Here is a 17,584-nt window from a genome sequence, read left to right on the forward strand (position 1 = left end):
TAGAATAAACATCATTCAGAATCACATGGTCAGAAGACAAATTAATAAACCTAACAAACCCAAAAGACAAATTAGAATAAACATAACTTAGAATAAACCTAACAAGTCCAGAAGATAAATTATGCTTCTGTCAGTTTATTCAAAGCAATCACTATAACCACAGCAGGCAGTAAAAACGTTTTGCTAAAAAAAAAAAATGTAATTGGTTTTGGACACATAATAAATATATATCTTTTCATTGCTTTTTATGGGGAAAAATGGCATCCCTTATGTGACACACCATGCATCAAAGGTAACATCACCAGCCTCATGCGGATATCATGCATTTACGCCTTCTGTTTGTCCCCATATAAAGACAAGAAGACAGTGATTTATTTATTTGTATCCGTCGGCATGCATGAAGGGTTAATGTTACCTAAACACACATTTTAAAACGAGATGGAAAACTAGAAGTTGACCATATGGATATGCCACATTCTGGATCAAACTGTGTATCCCCCACCCCCTTTCAAACATAATGTAACACAAATATGCAAGTCTTTTAAAATGACATATCATATAAATATGCCACAGAAGCAGCCTCAAAGCAGAGTAGAATGATATTCATGGTACAGGAACCAAAGCACTGCCCCACAAAACAACGTGCTCTGGTCTTCATAAAAAGATGAATACATGAGTACTATAGGACAAGAAGCACCAGTATATTTTGTGTTTTTCCTATGGTATGAAAGATCTGGTACAGTGTTATTACTGCTATGTACTGACACTAGTCATAATAACTCAGTATGGATGTTTCTAAATTCCTTGCTTTACAGGAACAAAAGATTTTCAGTGGGAGTTTGTTCATGGTTTGTTGGAAAATGCCATCTATGGTGGTCGCATTGACAACGTGTTTGATCTGCAAATCCTGCGTTCTTACCTGGAGCAGTTCTTCAACTCCAGAGTTATCATGGGATCTCAGTCCAGAGGCAAGAAAGCAACCGCTTTCCCTTCACAAATCAGCCTGCCCAACTCCTGCAGTATTTTGGTAGGTGGCTATAGTAAAACACTGGATTTGCAGGCAGATTTCTAAATGGAAGCATATGTTAAAAAATACAGTATTTATTTTTCAGTTTAAGAATTGTCTTTTATTTGGAAATAAAACAATTTCTCTGAGCTTTTGGTTCTGATTGAGACACATGCTTTCTTACATCTAACAAATAATAGATTATATGGACACCTGAATAGTGTAATTAAATCGTTAGTGTGCAGACAGTTAGAAAGTTAGAAAGTGTCTGACCCACCGACCCACCGAGAAGGTCATTTTGTTGTGAGGTAAGTCAGAGATAATTAAAGGAGGGTTTTTGACAGAATCAGTATTATTTGTAATATTATCTTTTACTACTATGGATTCTCTTGTTAAATGTATGACTTAAAAATATGTTTAGCAAGAAAGGCAGAGATGTTGAAAACTAAACTGCAGCTTCAAATCGGGAAACAAAAGTTAGTGTTGACAATAGCAGGCTTAATTTTAGGCATACTTTTAAAAGGAAGTGCTGTTAATGAATGCATATTGTTATTCTATCTACTTCTAGGACTACCGCAGTGTTATTGAAAATTTGCCAGAGGATGACAAGCCAGCATTCTTTGGTCTACCTGCTAACATAGAGCGCTCGTCCCAGCGTATTATCAGCTCCCAGGTAAGCTTTGAACCTTTTAAAGCAATTTTTGTTTACAGGCATTATTATATATTTTGAAGAATCAGTAGAGAACAGTACACAGAGTACATGGTCTGCTATATTTGCTTTCTGTTCATGAGGCATGAAATGGATTCTGTTTTGCTTATGCACAGTGTTTTAATTATAATGAATCCAGTCAAATATTGTGCTGAGTGCTAACATTCCAAAGGATCAAAGAGTGAAGCACAGAGCCAAAATGGGATGATGACACTGTCTAAGCATTATTTCAGCTGGGACTCTACAGAACTGAAGGGCTGAAAACATTGTTATTTCCTGTGGAAATTTAAGCTTTGGTGTGGTCTGTTCACTAGGGAAAGACATAAAACAAAATGTGCCCATGTGCCCATGTCTTTGCTTCCAGTCTAAATTAATTATTGGAGCAGGTGTTTTTTGTGAGCCCACATCCTAACCTTTACTCAACTTACAAATAGACTTTGCTTGATAGAGAACATGGTGCCAGAAAAGAGCAGTTTCACTTGAGGGCGAGTGTTTGCATTGTGAATACTGTAAAATGACTGCTAAACCTGTTATAACTTTCTAGTATGTGCCACTAATTCTAATGTATGATATACGTATGCATGATCTAATACTTATTTCTTGTTGAATTTGTATCTATTCACACTGGGTTCATAGTAACCGCTAATTAAAATGAGGAGCAGGTATGTCTTTTCACTCATTGCCCTTATTCTGTAATTTTAGAAAACAATATTATCGGTACTTACACCATTGTTCCCTCTGAGTACATTGGTTGTCAAAGGCCAATTACGGTTGCTACGTCAGCTGAAAATCTGTGATCTGCTCTGGATGTTGTGAAAGCTGCATATGCATATTGATAGAAGCCCAGCTAGAGCTGGAAGCTGATGGTACTGAATCCTGTTCTAGCTGAAATGTTCTCACATGGTCACATTTTCTTAACCTTCCTCTTTAAATCCACTAAATTTTCAAATGTTTACACATTCCAGATGCCATTCCCCTAGCATTATGCCCCAGGGATGCTTTGTTCACATAAACACTCCATTCTATTTTTCATCCTTATAATACCTTATTTTTGTAAATGTTTTTGTGTGGTATTTATAGTACCTCTTCATTCTGTTGTTACCTCATGATGCTAGGGAGTCACTGCTCCTCAGCTGGAACCAAAGGACTCATTTTCCAGTTCACTTGATGAAATTACAAAAACTGTGATAAATGACTATAATTTTGCAGTCATTTTCTAGCATATTTTCAACCCCCTAGCAGTGTTAATTTAGTCTGTCAGTCTAAGTCGTTCTCTTAGTCCAGTTGCATGAAATGATCAGATGTATTAATCCAGTTTTAGTCAATGGATCCTACCCATTGAAAATATAAGCAATCTCTTTTGCCATTATTAAGCACACTCCTCAATCCGATGTCCCTCTTGGGGTACATATCAGATCTCATAACACATGGGGTCGTCAAAGCCTGAAACATTTCCAAAGGGAAGCCCAGCAAAAAAAGTTTGAGAACCCCTGATGTAAGAGACTCTAAAACATTGCACCATATCTGGTGACCATACACATACTGATGCTTTTCTTTATAAATGTTCTTTAAAAATATGAATGTTTTGTCCAGTATTAAAAAGGATACACCCAGTTACTAAGGGTTTCTAATCATAACAAACCTTTATTTAGTCCATCAGCTTTCAAATAGTTTTGCCTAAATAGAATAAATCATGGATTTGAATATAAACAATAACAAGTAGTTGTTATGCTATCAAAAACCTATAAATACCTCCAATGTTTTGATTCAAACACATGCTCCCTTGTGAAAGATACGTACAACATATCGAAGAGTTGGGCAGCTGACTCTTTGAGCTAATATATATCTATATATATAGATATATATATATATATATATATATATATATATATATATATATATATATATATATATATATATAATATAAATATATATATATAGTTGTGCTTATGTTTTTAAAGGGAAATCAAGTTAAGTCACTGAAGTAAATGTTAGCCTTAGTGCGAAATTCAGGGGGTGGTAGCTGCGCTGATTAATTCATTAATGTTTATCATCATTAACCTCCTATTTAAACCCCAGTCTCTCACTCCTTCTCTGTCTAGTGTTTCTCTTTCTTGCATATGCTGTGATCCGTTTTCTGTGCAAAATTTAAAACTCTTAATTTTCAGCATGAACTGACTCCAATTCAGATCAGGAAAACCTCCCTGCCGGATTCTCCTCAACAATATCTCATTCGTGCTCCGTTGGAAACTCAGTACCGCCTACTTCTAATGCAGTTTCTCCCAGCAACCAGACCTGCTGCCCCGGCATTACGGAGATCAAAACGCCCTCAGCCTCCGGAGCAGCTATTTTACAAGGATTGGCCTCTCGCCTAACTTTTAAAAAACCCTGCACGGCAACAATATCAGCATCCCGGCTGGAAGCGGTAGTATGTTGTTCAATATCAGCATCCCGGCTGGAAGCGGTAGTATGTTGTTCAATATCAGCATCCCGGCTGGAAGCGGTAGTATGTTGTTCAATATCAGCATCCCGGCTGGAAGCGGTAGTATGTTGTTCAATATCAGCATCCCGGCTGGAAGCGGTAGTATGTTGTTCAATATCAGCATCCCGGCTGGAAGCGGTAGTATGTTGTTCAATATCAGCATCCCGGCTGGAAGCGGTAGTATGTTGTTCAATATCAGCATCCCGGCTGGAAGCGGTAGTATGTTGTTCAATATTTATGGTACCTTTTATATCCGCTACACCATGCTGCCTGCTTCTCAAGCGCACTTCCACAAACTCGCTCCCAGAGCTTCAGGACAGGCAGCAGCACCGCCCTCCTCTCCAGTCATGGTCACTCGTCTCCTCCCAGCACAGCTACCAGGAGCACAGCCGAAACAGATCCCACCCTTCAGCTTCATAAACAACATTTTCGAGGACATGAAGTCCCTTATTCACCCTTCGTCGTCTCATTTGCTTCAATTAATACACGGCTGAAAGATATGGACAAACAGGTAGCTTCTAATGCTGCAGCAATCTCTATCAAGCCCAGTATTTGCCACTCCAATCACGGCGGCCGTCACGGTTCAACACTTCTAGTCCCCCCAGCTGACGTTCCTACTTACAACCTGGTAGCTCCCTCAATGGTCCATAGCACGTGCCTGTAGTGAGAAATCAAGTCCAGCGACCATATATGGGTTATACTTTCGATACTTTTGCAACATTAAGGGCTAGAATCTCAAAGCTGTTTTCCAGCTCATTAATTTATTTTCTGAAGGAACACTTTCAAGTACAGTTCTAATTTTAAGACTGCTTGCAAGTACTAAAAGATATGGCCAAGTTGTTGTTTTGTCAAGTTTATTTTGGAAACAGGCTTCACACTGCTATTCGTACTGGATTTTCCCATCCTGTGCATTTCCAGTTTCACTGCTACTGACTAAAGATATTTTCATAGTGTATCATCGTAAGTTTGCAATAACTTACACTCGGCAACCTCGGATCCTTAATTTCTAAAAAAAAAAAAAAAATGGGACCTGCTGTCCTTACTGGGCCATTTCAATTACGCAATTCACATCATCGCCCAGGGTAGAATCCTTCATTTCACATCTCCTCGCTCCTTTCTACAGCATCAAGCCAGAAAGCTCAGAAAAGCATATCCGCACAATTTTTTCCCCTACCTTGCTGCCTATGCCAACAGTCCGTCTCACACAGCAAGGAATCATCAAGCATAGGCGGAGTACAATTTAGCATCATTAATTGCATTCGGTTATCATTCAGCCTCTACCATTAGGCACCACACTCTCTCTAAACAGGATGAAGATTAGTTAAAAGTTAAACAGCATTGCCTAAAATGTAAGACTGGCATTGTTATGCAAAATAATTCTAACGCTTCAAGGTTTTGGCTCAGTTGTTTTCAAGGGCAGATTTTTTTTCTGTTTTGTTGAGCTAAGCAATAACCTGATAAAGTCTATAAAACATTAAACATTGTATTGAACTGGTAACTTTAAACTTTTTAGAAAAAAAAAAACATCTCTTTTATGGAATATGCCACATTGTTTGTGGTATGGAATTCAATTTAAGTATAAAATAAAAATGTCTGTTTTGGCCGCTGAGCTGTGACAGAGAGGGCTATTAGAATCAGGCAGTGGTGCAGTGCAGTTCAGGGCTTGCCTGCAATATACTGAATCTCCCTATGCAGAAATCAATAAAACCCTGAGGCCAGCTGATGAATATGTTTCAAGAATCGTCTGAACACAGATTGAGCTAATAATTGATTATGAATTGTTTTTAACCCATGCCAGTGCCAGGGTTCAAACTTCACGTTCAAAAATGGTATATTTTAATGGAAAAGGCTTTCAAATATTAGCGATTTGGTTAAAATAAGTTGTACAATCATCAAATGCAAAATAATTCAGTAGTATTGGATACAAGAGAAAGTTAGGTATATTGTAGTTACCTACGAGAATAACCAGATTGGTGGGACTGTTGAAATGGGAAGTTGAATCAGCTGTCAAAATGTTGATATTTGTGAAGCTCTGGGTATTTAACAAAACAGTGTACTGGTTGACTCAGATAATGCATTCTTGCAACTAATTGATCCATCTTCAGATTATCTATTATGGTATCACTGCATAGTAATTAAAAAATATATATCTTCTGTTCTATGCACATTACATACTATATAATTGAATGAGATTGAGCTGCCTGTCTGTTTTACATATTTCATACAGGACAGCAATGAGTGTCTGTGGCTTGGCTGCTGAATGATAACATCTCATGTAAAATGTTATCTCCTTAATGATGTACATTCCTGTAATTTCATGTGAGTTGCTTACAAAATACCGCAACTGGTTGTCAGTGAAGCTCAGAACTGCTGGAATGTGTACCGTTGTTATGACAGTGCATCCTCAGAGATTTTGTGTTAGTACTCTGCACTAAGGATGGTTTTCCTCAAGTCGCAGAGACCTTTTATTGTAATACCAAATCATTTATGAAGTGAAGTTCCTTTCTGCAACAGCCTGTATGTATTTTACAAAGTACACATGTGTACACAGAATAGAGGATTGTCTGAGCTGCCCAGATCGCGACTTTAATTGTCCAGACAGTGGTTTTGACATGTCCCCAAATCTTTATTATTATTTATTAGCAGACGCCCTTATCCTTATATACACTTGTATTGCACCATTTCCACTGGCTGTTTGCTAACATGATACTTTAACTTCATTCTGCATTTTCCTAAAACATCAAACTTCTGCCAACACTTGATCTAATGCACTGATCACCCTCCTAGTATTAGTCAAGGTTGTATCCGTGTGGCAGGATGGCTGCAGTGGTGACGTCACACCTGGAAGAAGACGCGAACACACAGCAGCTGCGGGTTAAAACTGAGACCTGAAAGTGCTCGGTTTCTTTATTAAATAATAATTAAAAATAAAAGTTGAACAAAACACACAAAACAAACGGGCACAAGGGCCAAACAAAACAGTAAACAAACACAAAAGGGACGTAACGGACAAACAAGTACCGTGCTGAATGAATAGCAATTGTTATTTTTCGCTTCTGTCTCCTCTCTATCTCCCCGTACCTCCTCTCTGTACACCCAACCCCGACTGAGTGACAATGTGCGTCTTTTATACAGTTGTACCAAGACTTGATTGCTAATCAATCATTCAATTAGAATCTCGGTACAACTGCACATGGATTAATTACGTGTCCTTCCCCTTGCTCACACAGTGTTACATTTTAATCAGCACGTGAAGTGATGTGCAACCCTCGTGGCTAAATACAAATAGACATTTTATCACTCGTGCTACACAGACCCATTTATATCCCGTGTACCAATGACTATACACCAACATTTAACACACTACATGCAACATATAAACAAACAATACGCACAAGGCGGGGTCACACTGCCACAATCCGCCTTTGAAATATCTATTTAAAAAAGTAAATAAATAAAAATACTTGATCAATATTCCATGAAGACTATTCCATTGTATAAGTTTTTAAAGGATTGCCTGAAGATAGGAACAGAACTTGACCTCTTTTGAATTGTGACCTCCTTTGAACGGCAACCTCATGGATTCTAATAATGTAATCAATTAGCATGTCATATATAGAGAGGTCAGGTTCTGTACTGAGGTTATCTGCACCGTGAACAATGTGTGACAAGGACCTCCACGTGAGAACCAGAGAGTGAAGGATGAATGGACTGATGGAAAGCATAATTAGGGAGGTTATCCATAGATAATACTTCTACCTAAACTAGACACCTTTCAGTTTTATTATCTTGACACACCTGTACGATTGTCAACCCTTTTACCACCCAGCTAAAAACCCACTCAGAAGTACTCATAGTCAAGCTATAATAGTTTAACAGATTTTGGCCTTGTATCTATGTAAGGTATCATTTTGGCCTACTGTATATGTAAGACTATTTGTATTCTTTACATCCATAAAGAAGAAAAATCTCTTAAATTGTTTGTAGCATCTTTGAGTGAGACATTTTTCAATAGGTAGACTTGGCCCTGTAACTTGCTTAAGGGAAAAACAATAAATCAGTACATCAGCCGTCTTGTATTTACATTCAGATCTAATTAATTTGAGGAAGAAATAAAAAACGATGCCGATTTCAGTTAAAAATGAAAAAGTAGCTGCGTCCGCTATTTTTAGAGATTCTGTTTTCTAAAAAGCCATAGCAGCCTCATCTGTTGTGGTGATTGCCAGCCTAATGCTTTTGCGAGGATGGAATGAAATTCATAGATGCCAGTTATTTTTGATTTCTTGGATCTTTGATGCAACAACAGCATATTTTTCTGATAATACATTTGATCCAGAGGTAGATGGAATTAATTACCTAGGCCTAAAAGATGAATTGAACCATTTCCTTTGAATATTTTGTGAAGACCAAATGAAAAAGAATGTTGCATTGTTACTAGTGGAACCCAAATCATGTACTTTCGAGGAGATCAAATGAGCAGATTTCCATAAGTATGCAGACCGGCAGATAACAGCAGAACAGCAAATCAGGGGCATTACGATTTAAGAGATGCAGTATTTTCTTATCTCCCCAATTTACTAAGATTAGACATAGAAACCTTGAGGTGACCTTAGTTAATTAAAGAAGTGTTCTGCCTTTTAAACATATATTCAGATGTTACTTAAACAAAATACTAATACTATGAAAGAATACGTTTGTACTGTGCAATTACATTATGTGTGAGTTGTCTAAACACCTAGTAACACTATTAAAAACTGGAATTAAAAAGTAAACAGCAACAAAATGTAATTCTTGCGTGTAATAATAATATAATTGTCAACATTTCCTTCTTAATCTGTTAAATATTACTATAGTGTATACAGTTGTTTGCAAAGAATGTTGTTGCATGTGGAAGTAGCACTTTTTTTATTTGAAACAGGCAGACATTTTGTTTGAGGGCCTTATCCAGCCATGTGAAGACTATGGTGGTTGACAGCCAGATGGTCGGCAGCCTCTCTTGGGTTTCATTTTCTGCTTTTAGCACTTACAATGCAATGAGTTGTGTACGTGTGCCATCAGTTTATTGGCTTGCAGCCTTGCGCTGCACCATTAGTTAACACCACAGCCAAAGGAATAGATGAAACAAGCGATACTTTGTAAATAAAAACAGTTAGTAAGATCAGAATGTTAAACTTCCAGCACTTCCCCTGCCAATATTTGATATGCAGTTGCACTTTGAAATGCAGAACCTAGAAACCAGATTTGGCTTCGGTCTAATGTGAGCAGACTGTATTCAGTATGTGTTGTATACTCTCATCCTTTTCTGATGTCATTCAGACATGTTTTATTATTATATTTATATTTGTTTTTTATTATCATCTATTGTAATGAGGTGGGCCAGATGTGTACATAGCAAAGCATCCTGAAGCACTGTCAGATTGGGAGCTTCAGTTCTCTGAAGCATATACTGGGGCTAAGCTCTGCCCTGCTTATGCTGTTTAGGCTAATCGGCAGCTGTACTGCACATGGTGGTTCCCCTAGGGCCAATAATGCACCAACATCTTGTGGAAAGTTTCTATCCTTAAATTTATTTTCCATATTGTAAGTACACATCTATTTATTTTTTAGTCCCCTGTTCTACCACCTAACAGTATTGACCCACATTGTCATTTTATATGTATTTATTAGTTGTATAAAGCCACTCATTCTTGTTACAGCCTCCTCATTTTTGACCAAAATCAAATTATGACCCCAGAGGGCCCTTTGTGCACTGGAGTCAATATCGTATGCATTTCAGATTTGTTTTTTTTTTGTCAAACACTGTCCAATATTTACTGTATTTATAATTTCTTAACTTCCTACTGGATCACAGTTTGACTTCTCTGTACAATATCATATAGTATCAAGGTCATGGCTTGATGAAAGTATCCAAATGTCAGATTGGAATAACAATAATCTGAACCCAATAAATGAAAAATCTATCAGGGATGTTGGTCCATTTGTTCTGACACACACAAAAAACCCTAGATTTACTTGCAGCAGACTGACAGTAGTGTCTTAATTTATACAATTGAAAATGGACCATATGTGTATTATGGCTCAGAATGTAGCCATCTATTTCAGTATCGTTGTTAAATACGATACGCAAATGAAGACAAGCACAATTGGGGTTCCTTGTTCCAGGTTTTCATTGTTGCCAGCAGATAGCAATTACTGACCATGGCAGTCAGATCCATTATTAGGAACAGACAGTGTGAGGTCTGTCCACTTTTACTTTCTTGTGAACATTGTATTATTTAAAGTCTGTATGTATTACAAAACATAAAAATGACTGCATTAAGTTAGATTCTGTTTTCCTTTGGTAGCTATGGCCTATTTCATGACCTTCCATGCACCTCAAAAAATGTTTGGTGACTTTTAGTTTCAAAGAGTGTTTTGCTGTACCTTTAACAAGGACTATACTGAAAAACAAGAATGAAAAAGACAAGATAATTAGAGATCAGAAACATGGATTTTAAAACCTTATGTACAACACATTTCATTCCAGAAAGGTCATTCTGTATTGTAGTTAACACTAATTCATTCATTTTCTGTGACAGATTGATCCCTCTAAGGGACCGGACCAGACCACTTTGGTGTTTGGATTTTTCCCGCAGACCACTTGCCACACATTTTTTCACAGCAGCATTTTGAAACAAATTTGTATGTGTATATGTAAAGTACATGTAGAAAGTAAAGTATTTCTATGACGTACTTAACTCAGTGAGATTCCTGGGTGAATCTTCGCTACCAGGCCAGCAAGGGTTGTTGTCATTTTGCTCATTGAACGTTGCTGATGGCAAAGTTCCTGTTTCTTTTTTTATTTTTTTTCACCTTCTGAATGATTTGTAGATAAATGGTGTCTCAATTTTCCAGGTTTAAGAGGGTTTTTTTTTTACACAACCTCCCGACAAATAATGCACTGGGTCTTGTGTCATCCTCCGATCCAGTAAATGTAAATATGTGCTAAACCCCACAACCGCTCCGTATCTGGACTCTTGACAAGTATATCATTGGATGTCATTGAAGCATGCTTGCTATGAAGCAACAGTTTTGTATCAGCTTCCTCGTGGTCACAGCAGAGTTCATCAACCAGTGAAACACAGGTTCTGCCATCCATCTCATGTATTTGGTGACATTGTATCCCATGTGAGACACAAACAAGACCGTATCCTTTAGGGTAAATGGGCTAGCATTTTGCCACATTTGAAAAATGAATTCAGTGAGAGCTTCTTTGTTTGGGCCACTCATTAAAAAGTTTTTCCATTGCAATGGCGTACTTGGGATCCTGGTACCAAGCGTCGCTTGTGTTCTGATGCTTTAACCACTTCAGCTCCAGATGTAAAAATGAAACCCCTTCCCAGGTACCAGATTTTGAAAATAATAATAATAATGTTTTCAAACCTGTAATTGGTATAAAGTGTTAACATATGATGCATAAAAACACAAATACATTACCTAAACTGTGTTTTTCATTAACCCGTTATGCTGCTGTGTACATCATACCCATATTCAATATAGAGATAAAACACTTTTTTTTTTTTTTTGAACAATGAAAACAAAAACACTGCTAATAACAATAATAATCAGTAAACAGTAATTATCAAATAAAAATCTAACAACATCAAAATGTGTGCCATTATCGACTTGCTCTGTGCCATTTATTGAAATGTTCAATACAACAGAACCTGGGGTTGCCTTCGCAACCATTGCACCTTTTTCTTGTGTCTTTTCTTTTGTTTTCATTTTCATAGCAGACCCTGCACCTTTGTTGCAGTCTCTGCTTCCCTTGTGTTGAAGGGATAGTCACAAATGCACGTACAGGGCTACTTTGCACGGGCATTGTGATGGATCTGGCTGCTGCATTGCCTGTACCCAGTGCTGTGTTTTGATAGTATTTCGTCACAGCAGTGCCATTTCAAACCAAACAGCTTCCTGTTTGCAGCTGGCTTACCTGTAAAGTAGCTGCAAGCTCTTTTGTTTGTAAAATTTGTACTGTTCTTGGCTCCACATCCTCTTCATCTTCATCTTCAGTCAGCATCACTGTCGCTGTTTCTTGAATAATAGTGGGAAGTATGTACCTCAAATTATATTGACTTTATTAAGTTACATATTGAAATTTGAAAAGTTCCACTTAATGTACTTAATGTAAATTTCACCCCCCCACCAAAAAAAAACAAAAAACTGGTATGTTTCCAGTGGAGATATTTTAGTAGTGTAAATATGACACCATGATAGACATTTTAAGAGAAGAAATGGGCTGCCCCCAGATATTTGGTACAAAACTGAACAATAGGAGGGCTGGGCACCCAGCCTAATGCTGCCTAAAAAAAAATGTCTGTAATTTTGACAAGACAAATGTGCCTTCATAATTTCTAAGTTATTTTGTTAGCATTTGTTTCATATTAGAAAGCTGATTCAGTTAATGATGGCTTTGAAGCCGATGCTTGATATTGCATCAAAGGGAGCTGTATTATATTTAAATTTATAAACACGCCCATAATAAAAGAAAACAGATACATGGGAAAAATGCAGACTACATACATATCTTATAATTATATATCACGTGGTTAAAGCTATTTGTTGTGTTGCTTAGTAATATTAGTAGCAGAACGTGTGATTGTGTAGAAATTGTTTTTGCAAGAATTGCGTAACCGAATTTTGTGAGTTCTTTGATGACCACCTGGAGTCTACTCACAGACCACAGGTTGGGAACCACTGCTCGAAAGAGATAACAGATCCCCCTGTATATTAATTAACATATTCTTAAAAGCCAAGTTAACCATTTACCGTACTGCACACCTTAAACAGGAGGACAATATTGAGATGTATGTGTTGATATGTAAAACCTATAGCGGCCGACAAACACTGGTGATACTGCTGCAGAAACCATTGACTATAGGACTGTCTCTTGTTTTTGTTAACATGGCTCATAGCCAGCCTTTAGGACAGCTTTGTAACAAGGGCTCTTACAGCTACATTCTTCAGATTCATCTTGGCAGTTCTTTTATATTGTGTCCATGTTTAAGTGACACTACATATGTGGTAACCTATGACATTTTACACCACTTTTGTGCAGCACTGATCTGGACACTAATGAACATGTCCTTTGCCACAGAGGTAACCTTTGAGCAAGATATTATCAAACCCTTTATTATCACAAGTGGTGATCTGAAGGGAAAGCACTGTGAAATAAATGTGATTCCATGCATCTGTAATGCTAGTTTTGACAGTTAATGGTCAGTTTATTTCCTTAAGCATTGCTTCTTTCTGTCTGTACATTTTTTTTGTATGTAGAAAATGGATAGAGGAGAGATAATGATGGTATGTAATTTAAGATATGTAGGTGACACAGGGGTGATGTAAATGAGGCAGCCAGTAGAGGTGATCATAGCACAGAATGGAATTAAAATGGGCAGGTTATTCAGGGAATTAGTCAGAAAACTAATCTCATAGATACAAAAAAGCAGTGTTTTTGTTAGTGCTACAGATACTGTAATTAGTATGAGGAGATAAGGAAGGATTGTTGAGGGAATATTTTTTTTCCTCAAGTATGAAAAAACCAGCATGCATGATTTCTTTATCAGTTTCTGAATCTCTGTTGTCTTGTTTCCCTTGTTGAAACTGAAACATCTTTTTACTAAAACAGCTGATGTGTGTCATAATAAGCAACTGTAAAAACATGAAAGTACTTCTACACAAAAGGATGGTCTGTATCTTTGTCCCATTTCATTCAATATAAGCTCTTTAAAATATTCTGGTATTGCCACTACATTTTTTACTAGTTTACAATGTAATTTATACATAATGATATTTAATTGTTGGATAGCAATCTGATCCCTTTTCACAGTTTGTAATTGAACCATAGTCAAACATCACAGAATCAAATTATGAAAAGCTTTTTTGATAAGCCTCCATCAGTTTTGGATTGCCAAGTGGACAGCGTCCAGTTTGAAAGCCTGGATTTTGCCCCTGAAATGTTGATGAAAACTAAAGTCTGGAATGTTAAAGCTATTTTCCAGTTGTGTAACCATGACTGTGTTTGTCAGTTGTTGTGTTCTTCTTCAATTTTCCTTTTTTTTTTTAACTATACACTATTCATGTATGTTGGCCATTTTGTTTGTATGGGATTGTTGAAGTTACACGAACCACTCCCCTTCGTGATTCTTTCCAAGTGATTCAAGTGTTCATTGTTTATACCAATTTCATCTCTTATATGTTCTGCCAAGGAATGATGCAGTTTCTCAACATATTCTTTCTTCCTTGTGTTGCTTCTGCAACGAAAGGCTCTGGCTCATTAGCCTGGTAAAAGACAAATCCACAGCCAACATTGTTTGTGTGTATTTAAAAATGGAATCACATATATAGAATCTATTGTATAGAAAATGTGATGAAATAGGGTTACTTCATACCACACGTGGTGTTGCTGAGTAAGTCATAGTATTTTTTTATTATTGTAATTGTAATTTACTACTGTATTACTAGAGTACTTTTTGAACACATTGCAGCCTAATAAAATCCCTACATCCAAATTGGCCTTTGGTCCAACCTGTTTATTCAGATGTCAATCTGACATCTAAAGTAAAAGAAAGTCTGAAATTAATATATACTGGCGCTGCTTTCCAGGCTATTTTTCTGTTTTTGTTTACACTTGTCTGCAATATATAATATTAATTACTGTATTAGTGCAAAGGAGGAAAAACAGGATGTTGGAGACACCTGTATAGAAACTAACCAGTTAGGGTAAATAGTTTGGGTAAAAGTATGTTATTTTGTTATCTAAATATGAAAAGAATATTGGACCATTGAACTTGCTGTATCGTACATCGCTGTTCCCCACCGGAGCGATCTAGGGTTATGTCTGGGTGAAGTTAGAACAGATACAGTTTGAAGTGCACCTGTTCCCAAGGTGACGATTTGTTTCGTAGAATAAAAGGTCAAATGCAACTTCATAGGCTAACAGTGAGGTCATCATGAATAAACCTTGCTGCTGACCTGGTCACTTATTTCAGTCAAAACAATGGTACAGTATAAGGTCGCTGATGTCTAAAGTGGATAAACTGCACTGATCTGACATAAGATGGTCAGCGTACTATATAAACATAGTTTAGCATATAAACTTTCAGGTCCAGTATATTTTCCTCAGTTTGTGTTTCTTTTGCTCTGATGTATTTTGACCTTTGAAGTCTTTTGAACTGATCTATGGGCTAGCAGTCTTTTAACCTGGTTGACATTCATCTCTTAGCTTGGAGCTTCCATTTCCCAAATGACCTATTTAGTGAATTGTTAACTTTCAAGCTGTATAAAATGGAAACATTAAATATAGTCCCTCGCTAAACCGGACATGTCGGATGACAGACAAGTTGTCCAAATAACAAGGTTTCTGGTTTCACACACATACATTTGCAGTTCTTATTTAGTGTGTTCTCTGTACACGTTACATGTTGTAATGTAAATATAAATCTGTACAGTAGGCCTATACTGTAGTACAGTCCAGTGGTAAAATCAAATGAATACCTAGCACACTTTCTTTTTACTTTAGCCTATAGGTAACACAAAATAAATCATGGTGCTGCATTGTACACATTACTGTACAATGCAGAAATAATTAGATCATTTAAAATAGAAAGTAAATTATTTAAGTGCATTTTCTTTTTTTATCGTAACCTACTTAGTACACAATTAACAGAAAAGAGATTATGGTGCCGGTTTGACACGTTATGACACTATACAGTACCTTAAATAAACTGCACACACTTTACAGAAATTGTAAAGTAAAACACATAGCCTACCTGCTATTTTTGTTTTCTGTTGGTGTGAGTCAGACAAAGCAATTAAAGACTTCCAATTCAGAATTTTAATTGTAGTCCACATCTTGCGTTTTAAACCATTCAGGTATTTCTAAAAGCTTCTTGCCCTTTTCCAACCGATAGATCACAGTTTGTTTAAACTCTGTAGACTATGTGTTTATGTGCCCTCTTGTAACCATGTACTTGCTTTTAGTAAGCTACTTGTATCTGTTCTTCTGTTTTATTTTTGTCCTGTCTTTGGTGTCAGTACAACAGACATTTTTTTCAGTGTGTCTCTCTTGATCATGCAATTCACAGTGACCTAACATACTTAATTGGATATTATTGGGGGACATACGTGTCCAGTATATCTGAATGTACGGCATAATGGTGACTGTAATAGTGAGGGACTGCTATGTATATGTATATGTATGTATATACTGTATAAGAGTGATAACCAATGATTTAAAATACATTGTCTTGCCTCTTCTTTTACATTAATGCAGATCTGCCGATATATTTTATTTTTTATGTACAGAACACAGCAACCCTGAGATTGCCAATGGTTGGTTGTCCTAAAGAGTGAGATTCAATGCCAAAGAGTGAGACTTTTCAGGTGGTGTGTTAGGTCATTGCTTAAGACAGGGAACACCCACGCTTGCACAGTATTGCTTAGTACCAATTGATTGAAATGCTAAATGCCAGCACCTGCACGGCAAGACAATTGGCCAATCAGTTGCTCCTCACTCCTCTCTCTGAAGAGAAATTTTAAAGAAAATAAATTTCATTCATTTTTTTAGGTAGTTTCAGATACACCTGACTTCTGTTTTCCAGCAAAAAAATAATAATTAAACACTATCAGGAATCGCCTTCAGCTAGGGCATGTCCTACTGTAATCTTTTTTTTAGACCGTAATTGTTAATTTCTATAAATGTTCCAGAATGCCGAGGATAAATAACTTCACAGGCAGTGGAGTGTGTTGTGCTAACATTCAAATTGTGTCTAGGTAGCTTGCAGTCATGTCAGGGTACTGATTCCTGATTAATTTCCTTTGCTGTTTGCCACTGTCAATTTTAGCACATTATGAAGCTCAAGCAGAATACAGAACAGAAGCCAGTACAGGGCAGCAATAAAAAACAAGAGTAATGTTCTCACAAGGCCCGCCAGCATGTGCTTTTAAACAATGAGCTGTTGTTGAATACAGCGCATAAAACAGAAAGCAAAGGAGAGCAGAGACTGTGTGATGGACTACTCCTAGTATTAATCACTACAGGCCCCAATCTTTGCACAGGTTTTGGGGCGCCGTGTTGTCTAGAACATGGGAGATAGAATTTAAATAAAATATGACATCCATTACCTAGGGGAGAGAGGTAATGAGTACTAAAATATAAGATGTCAGGCAATAAGATTCTTGGACTGATGCCTTCTTTGTGCATTACTTGTGTAATATGGGAACCATTTATCTAAAGGATAGGTTTCATCACTGAATGAGCATACAGGACAGAATGCAACATTTTCTAATCTGTTTGAAATGTTTTTCCATGTCTGCATTGCAAAGTGGATTGTTTTTTGTACTGGCA

At 37.0% G+C, this 17,584-nt stretch overlaps 1 protein-coding gene across 1 annotated transcript in view; it reads left to right on the plus strand.

Annotated features, from left to right (window-relative positions):
* The window catches only part of LOC117406278 (cytoplasmic dynein 2 heavy chain 1-like), a 149,648-nt gene that overhangs the window by 93,548 nt on the left and 38,516 nt on the right, over positions 1 to 17,584 (plus strand). The window contains exons 83-84 of the mRNA XM_059031142.1: positions 816 to 1,027; positions 1,575 to 1,679. Coding sequence (XP_058887125.1) covers positions 816 to 1,027; positions 1,575 to 1,679 — 317 coding nt within the window. The remainder of the gene's footprint in view (positions 1 to 815; positions 1,028 to 1,574; positions 1,680 to 17,584) is intronic.

Source organism: Acipenser ruthenus, chromosome 9 (genome assembly GCF_902713425.1).
Source record: "Acipenser ruthenus chromosome 9, fAciRut3.2 maternal haplotype, whole genome shotgun sequence".
In the NCBI taxonomy this organism is placed as follows: Eukaryota; Metazoa; Chordata; class Actinopteri; order Acipenseriformes; family Acipenseridae; genus Acipenser; species Acipenser ruthenus.